This window comes from Mauremys mutica, chromosome 8, assembly GCF_020497125.1.
Source record: "Mauremys mutica isolate MM-2020 ecotype Southern chromosome 8, ASM2049712v1, whole genome shotgun sequence".
NCBI classification, from domain to species: Eukaryota; Metazoa; Chordata; order Testudines; family Geoemydidae; genus Mauremys; species Mauremys mutica.
Window position 1 is genome coordinate 74,968,601 of NC_059079.1, and position 10,371 is coordinate 74,978,971.

At 51.5% G+C, this 10,371-nt stretch overlaps 1 protein-coding gene across 3 annotated transcripts in view; it reads right to left on the reverse strand.

The window, feature by feature from the left end:
- The window catches only part of PURA (purine rich element binding protein A), a 29,050-nt gene extending 21,186 nt beyond the window's left edge, over positions 1–7,864 (reverse strand). For 2 of the 3 annotated variants that reach the window (XM_045026476.1, XM_045026475.1), the window contains exons 1-2: positions 7,663–7,864; positions 94–1,447 (exon numbers count right to left, since the gene is read on the reverse strand). In XM_045026476.1, the coding sequence (XP_044882411.1) occupies positions 395–1,315 (921 nt within the window). In that variant the 5' untranslated portion in view covers positions 1,316–1,447; positions 7,663–7,864 and the 3' untranslated portion in view covers positions 94–394. The remainder of the gene's footprint in view (positions 1–93; positions 1,448–7,662) is intronic. The other variant, XR_006581500.1, reaches the window with a different exon arrangement.
- Positions 7,865–10,371: the final 2,507 nt, after the last annotated feature.

A 10,371-nucleotide genomic window follows, 5' to 3' on the forward strand; every position in this document is an offset into this window, starting at 1 on the left:
TTTAATCAAGTAGGAAACACAGTTCATATATAATGTTATTACTTTTTTGTTTTTTTTTTTAATTTTTTTGTTTTGTTTTTAGCAGCTGCTTACTGTTTTATATGGTGGATAAAGTGGAGGAACATCCAGCGATGGGTGGCCAGTCGGAGAAGTTGCTGAGCTGTCAGTTTGTGGAGGTTGGTTGAGTGGGTGGTGCTCCCTTGGAGTTATTAACAGGTACATTTTTTTTTGTTGATTTTTTTTGTTGGTTTTACTTTTTTTTTGTATTTATCTCTGGTTCTGTGTCTGGGGTTCTCTTTATTACAGTATAAGTCTCTGTCTGTGTGTGTATGTGTGTGTCTGTGTGTGTGTCTCTGTGCAGCAGGCAGGGAGGCAGCCAGGAGCCAAGTCGGGATCAATCCTCCTCCGGCTCGTCGGCCTGCAGCAGGGCTCCGGGGGGCCCGGCGGCGGCGGCGCTGCTCTCCGTCTCCGCCTGCGGCTCGGGCCCGGAGGCGGCGGCGGCGGCGGCCCGCTTGTCCCGCTGCTTCTCCTGGATCTTCTTCATCTCCTCCGAGTACTTGCAGAAGGTGTGGCCGAACTTGGCCCACACCTTATAGGGGACGGTGATGGAGTTGCGGTAGGTGGGCTTCACCTCGCTCACCCGCATGAACACGCCGTACTTGTTGGAGCCCACGTCGAAGAAGAAGCGCTTGTTGTCCACAGTCAAGGAGGTGCCCTCGGGCAGCTCGGCCGGCTCCTCCTCCACGCCGTAGTCGTCGATGAGCTTGGCCAGGGCGTCGCGGAACTCGATGAGCCCCTGCGCCGGCAGCGCGATGGTCTGGCCCTGCGTGGAGCCCAGGCCGGGCCCCCGGTTGACGGTCTGGCGGATGCGGAGGAAGCGGCCGCGCTGGTTCTCCTTCAGATCCATGTAGTACTTGCGGTTCTCCCGCACCAGAAACTCGCTCTTCAGCGCCCGGCGCGGCTCGTCGGCGGCCTGCGCCAGCTCGGGCGGCTGGCTGGGGCCCAGCTGCGCGTAGTGCTCGATGAAGTCGCCCAGGTAGTCGCGGAACTCCACGGCCACCGACATGGAGAGCGTGAGGCGGCTCTTGTTGCCGCCCGCGCCCACCTCGGCGATCTTGAGGAAGCGGCCCTTGGCGTTCTGCTTCACGTCCAGGTAGAAGCGCTTGTTCTGGATGTCCACCCGCTTGGAGGCCAGCTCCTGGGTCTCGTGCTGCAGGCCGCCCCCCGGCCCCCCGCCGCCGGAGCCCGACCCCCCGGCGCCCGGCGCGCCCCCGCCGCCGCCGCCCTGCTCGCTGCCACTGTCTCTGTCCGCCATGATGCTGCCCGCCCTGCGCCCGGCCGCCCGTCCGCTGCCGCCTCCGCCTGCCGCTTCCCTGCTCCGCCCGCCGCCGCCGCCGCCGCTGCTGCTGCAACCCCCACAGCCACCAGCCGGCCGCTCTCGCGAGATCTGCGGGAGAGAGAGGAGAGAGCGGGTAACACGGCAGAGAGAGGCGTACAGTACGGGGCGCCCTACTGTACAGGCGGCAGCGCCGCGCCGGACGGACAGACAGACCGACCGCCCCCCCCACCTCCGGCGCGCTGCCCCCGGCCCCGCCCCCCGCGCGCGCAGGGCTCCGCTGCACCGCCAGCCGGCCCCCCTCCTGGCGCGTGCACACCAGCCCCAGCCTGCTCCCCCGGGGCACGCAGCTCCAGCAGCACGGGCCCCTCCTCCGAGCTCAAAGTCTCCCCCCACCCCGCCCCAAAACACAGCAGGATCGTGGCCAGCTCGGCCCCCGAGCTTTGGCGCAAGTGAAAGAAGGGGCAGGGACTGCAGATCAATCCCCGCAAGCCGCCTCGTCCTCTAGTTTTTAAAAGCTGCCTTTAAAAATAACTCCACATAAATCATTGCAAGCCGCCTCGTCCTCAGTCTTTAAAAGCTGCCTTTAAAAATAACGGCAATGCCACTCGTTGGCAGAGCCCTGCTAAATACAATGAACGACCAGGAGGACAGTTACCTGAGCAAACATATCTGAAGGTAACAGGAGAAGCTGGGCTATTCCTGGCATGACGGGGAGAGCACAGTGTCTCAACACAGTATTCAAGCCCTGGCATGACGATCATGGTGAGAAAATGCACCATAGCTGGCCCTGTGGGTCCCCTGGATAACATCATGTACCAAAATAACTCCCTGTGTTTTCCGAAGGTACGCTACTCTGGTGATGGAACCAAACGCATTCGCCCAGAGTGGAAAGACCTTGCTAAATTCTCCCTGCAAATTAGATCTGCTGTGACCTTTTGGGATGATCCAGTTTTTCCATTCATTGCAGAACTCCCCCCCCCCCAAAAACACTAAATACCACATGCTAACCCCCTGCAAAAGCCGACACCCACATACACAACCGCACGGTAGCCCAAATCAGAACGGGGCTGGGGCTGTGGTTTCTATTAACTCATTTCTAACCTTTGTTTGGAGTGGGATAAATACATATTGAGTTGAATTATAAAAAAACGAATGTTCCCGCAGCCCCCCCCCCAGGCTACAGGGATCCAATGAAAGGAACCCGTCTGGGATCTTCATCTTCTTTCAGATTAGGGACCGAGTTCCTGGGGCAGGTCTGGAAGCGGCAGTTATTCGGGGTTTGAGAGGGAAGTGACTCAGTGTCAGGCCCAGTTCCGCCACAGATGAGAAATCAGAAGGGAGGGTCCCAAAGGAGGGGAGAAAAATCATCGCGTAAATATGCCCGGCATTTCCAGGGAAAGGCAACTCTTGGTCAGGCTGGCTAGGGCTGACTCCGCTCTGAGGAATCAAGAGGCTGGAAACACCCCCAGGAGGCTCAGCTGGGGGGGGGGCGGGGAGCGCGCCCCTTGAACGAGGAAAGAGCGAGCAGGTCACCCCGAAGCTCCCCTGCAAAGCGGCCCGAGGACGCAGCAGGCACATGTTCTGTGCAGGGCGACCTGGGAAGGGGCTTCCTGGACAGCGGGGTTAGACCACCAGGGAGGGGACGGGAAAGCGGATGAAACTGTCCCTGGCCTGGGGCGTGAGGAGGCCCGAGCAGGAGGAGGGGATGATTCCCCTGGCTCGGGAACAGAGCTCGGGGAGCTCAGAGATGCAGCCCCTGGGGACACTCATAGTCTCAGTCATGGCCTTAGCCAAGCTCCAGTTGCACTGCCAAGCGCTGGGTGTGCCCAGCAGCCCTGCCCTCCCGCCGCCCTCAGCCGGGCAAGGGAACGGGGTGCCCGGACGTAGGGACTTTACCTGTCCGGCCACAGATGTCACTCCCGACCCACGCGCCCCTCGCACGCACCGGTCTGCCGGGCAAGGCTGGCCAGGCATCGGGGGACCTCCCCGCTGGAACCCGAGGGACCAAACAGCACTGGCTGCAGTGAGGGCGAGGGGGGTCCCCAACAGGGCGCAGAGCGGGGGAACCGGGCCCCCCGGGGGGAACATTTCGCTGTGCCAAGGAACCCAAGGCAGCTGCGTGGAACTGGCGCGGTAGCGGCAAGAGCCGGGCTCACTGCGCCTTCTCCAGAGCCCCCTCCCCGCACCACCCCAGAGCCGGATACTGCCCTCGAGCGGGCTAGAGCGGCCGCCCCACGCCGAGGGGGCTGGGCAGGGAAAGCTCCTTGCCCCGCTGCTCTGCCCTTGATCGCCGCTCGCCAGCGCCCGCTGCCCCTGCTCCAGTGGCTCATCCTCCCCACCCACTCCCACCCTCTTCCCCTTGGGTCCAGTCAGTACCTCATCGCCATGGCCCATCCTCCTCCCGCCCAGAGCCCCTTGGCGGAGCAGGCAGTCTGACTGCTGCTCCCAAGCCGATCGGGGCTCCCCTTCCCTTGCTGTAGCTCCCAGAGCACCCACCCCCAGAAGGAACAGGCTCTCCTGACCCGCCGTGTTAGCCCGGCTAGCCAAAGCCAAATTCCGAGTCTAGGGGCAATAGGCAACGTACAGAGGGTGGCATTTGTTTTGGCAGTGGCAGGGGTGGGGACTGGGGCTAAGGAGGCAGGAGAAAAAGTCAAACCGGAGTGGCGCTGGCACCTGGGGATGGGGGGGCGCATTAGTCGATGTGACCCCTGAGCTGTCTGACAGATCCAACCCCCAAAATCCAGCTCCCCAGGACTTGGCGTTCACAAGCCGCCCTGACCCAGACCAAACCCTGCTTTCTAAAACCTCTCCCCAGCTTCTTCCCAAGGCGGCGAGAGGGCTGCGGAAGGAGGGGAAGCTCCAGGGGATGTCTAGAGCCGGTCGGCTTCCCAAGGAACGCCCTGCACGCCCCTTTTAGCGGGGCATTCACACGCCCCTCGGTGTCCTCCAATTCCACAGCGACTTCACTTGCTAAGGGAAAGCATCCGAAGAGAAATCCAAGGACCGGGATCGCCTGCCACGTCTCATCATTCTAACCGAGGACTTGACAAAGATTTGCTCTTTAAGGGGTAAAACCGAACTCAAATATTTATGCTCGATAAAGGGGCAATGCACAGTTCATAACGCAGATGAAGATTTGCTCTTTAAGGGGTAAAACCGAACTCAAATATTTATGCTCGATAAAGGGGCAATGCACAGTTAATAACGCAGATGTTTCCCTCTGTGGTAAGTGATCTAACCTAGCAAGGAAATCCTTAACAGCCAGCCAATGCCCTCTCACTGTGTGTGCAGCATCCGCAGCCCACCCCGCTACCTACACGGGGAATTTGAGCTTCTCTTTATTATTCCCCTTTTGTTCGTCTGTGAAGGAAATGTACCATTGTTACGTTCCCTCCCCCTCACCCCCAGGTGTGGTCAATCCACTGCTACAGAGACAGATTTTAAACGCAAGGTTTCAATGCTGTCTTCCCCCTTGTACTGTCCTCGAAACACACCGAATTAGAGGAGAAACACCCGAAAAGCAGTTTGACACCAGTACTTACGGCTTGTCAGCTGCCGGGGACAGCCTGGAAAAAGGGATACCCGCAGCACCAGGTCAATTTAAAGTGTTTGACTAATTTGAAACGAAAATTTTAGTTTTTAGATCTGTTGAAAAAGCAAGATTGTATCGAACAATTACCTTAAATTATACATCTAAACCGGCTTCTAGAAACCAGATTTTTCATCATGGGTTTTAGACAAGACATTTAAATGCGCCTTCGAATTACAAACTGAAAACATCCATCTGCCTGTCTAAACAACCAGATTTTAAGAAACACAGTTTGAACTTTTGAAAACCATTTTTATTTCCATCTTTTGTGCTTTTAAAACTAATCTCACCAGGAATATCACAAAGCGATCTAAACCCGCTAAACTAGCTGGAAGTTAGTTCACCTGAATCCAAACTACAGAAACGGAACGGATTAGTTTTAATTCTAAAGTGACATTTTTAAAGTTTGCTGTTTTGCACTTAGGTTTCCGATGGTGACAGTTTATAAAGAATGACCGTTTGAATGACTGCTGATCGAGTTTTTGCAACGAAAAAAAAAAGTTTTATTTAAACTTCAGAAAGATACAGCAGGCATTGTTAAAGATTCGAATCGAAAATTATAAAATTTAAGTACAAAATATCCTATTTACACGACAGCTGTGAGAGACAACTAATCAGCAAATCAAATGTAGGGAGTTAAAAAACTAATCTATGTATGTTCCAAACAAATTTTTAGATGTAAGCAATAATTAATAGAGAAGAGAAAGTGAAGTGAAAACGAAAAATAATTGAAAATGTGTCCAAGTAAAATACTAACACCAAATTTTAAATAAAGCTCCAATACACGCATTTTCGTTAAAATGTATTAACATGTGTGGGAAAATAGTTAATATTTTGTTTTTAATCAATATATTTCGTTTAATAAGCCTGATTAAAATTAACTTGCAAGACAGCTGCTGCTAAGAAGCTGCATGAATGGATCAGGTGAACTCCTTTTAAAGGCTGTTTTCTGAGAAACTGACAAGTTTCACTGAAAGCACAGATCGGAAAACTTTACACTCCAATTCTCTCTGAATGTGAAAGTGATGGAAGTTCTGAAGTCAAAAAGACAATTTAACATAAGTGCATCAAACCAACAGCTGCTACTCTGAAACATCTACAGAATATTCAAGAAAGCTTAAAGCCAGAATGTTTCCATTATCTCTAGTTTCTACCAGTCCCTCTGTGAGGGAATACAGTGACAACATAATTTCACATCCATCTTATTCAAATTCAGAAGCACTCTAGCTTTTAATTTGTATCACTTCAACATGAAACATGCTTGTACTAATAATTAATCTTGTAGCTATTTTACCATTTAACATTACATTGTTTGTAACATTTAAAAATCGCAGAGTAAACTGCGAAAGAATGAGCAAGCTACAATTTAACAATATTTTTGTCATTTCTTTAATACTAATTAATACAGTTTGATAAAAACATACAACACTAGAATCCCAGACTGAGAACGGATATATTATAGTAAATTAGATTTAAAAAAACGGAGACAAATGGATTCAATTCATGATATCTGCTCTACCCTAGTGTACACTGAATGGGACAGGAGCGAAATCTTTAATAAACTTTAATACAGAACAACTGAACCTCAGAAAATAGTACTTAAGTAATTTGTTTTATTCTTTAAAACAATAACCCACCAAAACAGAGAGACAATAGAGTCAAATCCTGCTTCTTTGCATAACCCTGGTGTACACTGAATGGAGTAGAACCAGAATCTTTCACAAGACAGATATACACCCAGCTATAGTCTCCATGCTCTTCTTCAGATCTTACAGTTGTTTAAAAGGATTTGCTGATCCCTGGTGAACTTTAGAATCATCAGCAACTCTTTTTCATACCCGTAATCAATACATCAATTGCTGTGCACTCTAGAGCGAGCTGAAAATGACCCAGTTTGTAAGAATAAAGAGAAAGCTAAGAAGCCATAAGGAGAAGTAACCACGGTCACCACAGGCTACTATAAAATAAAATACAGGCCCAGTGAACCCACACAAGGCTCTGCAACCTTGGATATTTGAGACTATCAGAACCCCACAAAACCAGGCACTTCCTGGCGGCCTGGGGGAGAGAACCGAGTTCGATATTTAAAATTCTGACAGTGAAGCCCAAGAAGTGGGGAACCAGTTGATTTCTAAAAGCCAAACTCCTGAGACTAAGGAGAATCCCACCTAAAACATGACAACCCCACAACAAACAAAAAAGACCTCACCCAAATCCCAATAAAGCAACATTATAATTTAAGGGGGAAGGAGGAAGAAAATACAGGGCCCGATACTGCTAAAAGGCTTTGCCTTCATATGATCCTGAACCATCCGACTGCCATGCAACTAATCAAAGAAAAATAAATTAATGTCCTTTATTTACATCGCAAGACTTAGATGGGGGGAAGTGGGGGGAAAGCCACAACTGTGTGGGCTTTACATAGTTTTGTACCCGCAGACAATCAACATGTCAGGGTGATGGGCTCATCTTATTTTCAGGCCATTTGCCCACTGGCCTTGTTGATGTTCTAGTCTATTATTAATAATCATTATTTTCAATAGGTCTGATTCATTACGTGCCATCTGCGATTCACCCCCCCTTCCCCCCGCCGTTGTGTTTGCTTCGCTGCGGGAGGGGGCCGAACAAATCAGCGTTACTCAAAGTCAGACCCGATCGAGAGATTACTACTACCGCGGCCCCGGGCAGCAGTGGACATCCCCGGGCGGCGGGCCGGGAGCCGGCGCAGGCTTACCGGGGCTCGAAGTTCACATGGAGCGGGTCTGGGGGACGCTGGGCTGCGGCGCGCTGGCCCCGGCGGCAGGTGAGCGCACCTGCGCCGCGCGGGAGCTGCCGGGGCAGGAAGGCGGCTGGCCGCGGCGGAGCAGCAGAGCAGGCCCGGCCAGAGCCCGCCGCTCGCAGCGCACGCACAGCCCCGGCGCTCGGCTCGGCTCTCCCCGCAGACGGCGAGTCGTGGCAGCCCGGCGTCGGCACGTAACCCGGCGCTCCGTACTTGACACCGCTGCCGTCAGTGCGCCTCCCCCCTGCCTAGCCCCCCTCTGCGGCTCGCCGCGCCGCGCCGGGCTGCGCGGCGGCAGCGAGGGTGGCGGCCCGGGGGCCCCGGGGCAGGGGCTGACGGGCCCAGCCTGCCCGTGTTCAGCAGGGCGAAGATCCGCGGGGGGAAGTGCGCCGCTGCGGCCGGCTGCACCACCCCCTCCTTCCCGCAGCGCGGAGAGCTCGGCCCGGGCTCCCCCGGCCCAGGCAGCAGGTACGGCCCACGCCCCGGCTGCTGCGAGTCCTGGCTTCTGGGGCGAGCATGGGCCGCGGGTTGTTAACGGCAACGGCACCGCCCCAGTTCGCCACCAGGAGGCGACAGGCCCCTCGGTGCACAGCGCTCCTTCCCCCCGGCCCGCAGAGGGGAGGGCAGGCTAGCGCCTAGGGCTGAGCCCCTCTCAGCCCCAGGAGGTGGCCCAGGGCACAATCTGAGTGCACACTCAAGAGTGCCCCCCTCTCACCCAGGCTGTGCCCTGGGGTGGTGTAGCACAATTAGGCTGTGCCCACCTGCTGTATCACAGTTCTAATCATTACAAGCACATCTAAACACCACACCACTGCACCCCTACATAACAACGAAGTGCACATACATTATTATGCTTTACTCACCTCTCTGCTAAGTAGAAATACAAGTACACTCAGTTCCACCTGGTATCTTTACCCCCTGTGCCCTAGTTCAGGGCAAAGAACCATAAATCTCCCATCAAGGCCTAATCCAACTCCCATGGAAGTAAAGGAGTCTCATTGGCTTCACGGGGAATTGGATCAGGCCCTCAAAGTGCCAAGACTATGAAAATAATATGGAGGAGGGATATAGTCATAGAGTTTATGGCTAGAAGGGACCATATGTTAATCTAGACTTCCTATTCATCCATTGTCATTAACTTCCAAATCGGATTTACTCAGTTCATATGTTCACTTTTCTAAATGCCAGCGTTACAAAGCTTGCCCTGGGATCTGAAAATTCAGCTGTGTCATGCCCTATACATCATCCTCAGTAATACAGATTGTGCACTTAGTGCATACCTCTGTTGATAATACACGAGACAGAAGAGAATCAAGTTTGTTTCTTGTAGCTATTTTTTGACTCCACAATGCCAACCATCAGTATACACTTATTTTTGCCAGTAAAACAACCATGTATGGCTCAACAAATGCACCAGGAACAGCTACTTTAATTAATAAGATATCATTGCAATACAATGAGAGAATATACCGTCTCCTCAGTAGTATAAAAAAAGTGGAGGAGGGAGAACAGAACAGGTACTTACCAACCAGAAAACAACAATATAGAGCTGCTAACTAGAAAATGGTTTCTTTAGGGCTGCAGCTGCTTGAGGCTGCCAAATTTAAAGGGCCAGCTGCAGAAAGGCATGCTGGGAAAAACAGCGGGGAAGGCTGCTGTAGGGACTGTTAGCAGTGTTCAGTAAGTTGATGAGAGAAGGTGTTGGGTGTATGTGGAGGTCTATCACATAGTCATTTTGACTTGTGGCTATACTTTAAGAATGCAGTACTATAGGTTTGTTGTAAAAATGTTATGGCATGTACAAATTCAAGAAAATAAATTACTATGGTAATTTTGACATGCATCCGACGAAGTGAGTATTCACCCACGAAAGCTCATGCTCCAAAACGTCTGTTAGTCTATAAGGTGCCACAAGACTCTTTGCTGCTTTTACAGATCCAGACTAACACGGCTACCCCTCTGATATATGGTAATTTTAGCATTAATGTCAGTGGAGAAAGGGAAAAGTGAGGTGAAGGAAATAGCTGTGTGCTGTAGTATCCTAGAGGGTTAAGAAACTGCTCAAATTTAAGATAATCTGAATAGGTGGCAAAGTGGATAGTTGGAGTGCATGTGAATATAGTGAATGGAGAAGAAGGCTGTGCATAGATTTGAGCAGGTGCTGTCTGTTGTGGCTATTGGAGCAGCAGAGAGGTATGGTTATTTGGGATGGTAAGTTGTGAAGCTTCTGTTTGCTAGCACAGTGTGGTAGTGTCTTGGGATCTTATGAAAACCTTTTCTTCTATAGTCTGTTTTCAGGTGACTTGTTCATTACAGTATTTACTGGGGAACTTTGTTTTGCATAGATTTTACTTTTCTCTTTCTTCTTCTTCATTGAAGACTCTTGCTTGCAGTTGGGCATTAAAATGGGAGACTAACCAAACCGTAAAAGCAAACCAGAGACCAAGAGAGATTTTTTTTTTGGCTTAGAATCTGGACATAACTGAAATGGAGATCTTAATGTTCTGGGCCATTATCTGTAGCCCAAAAAGAAGTCCTACAGGATGATGTTGTCTAGTCCTCCTCTCCATACAGTCAGTGCTGCCTGTAATCCAGTTTCAGGATATAAAATGCTGATTTAGCTGGAATATATCATGGTAATCAATTTGTCTAAAGACACATGGT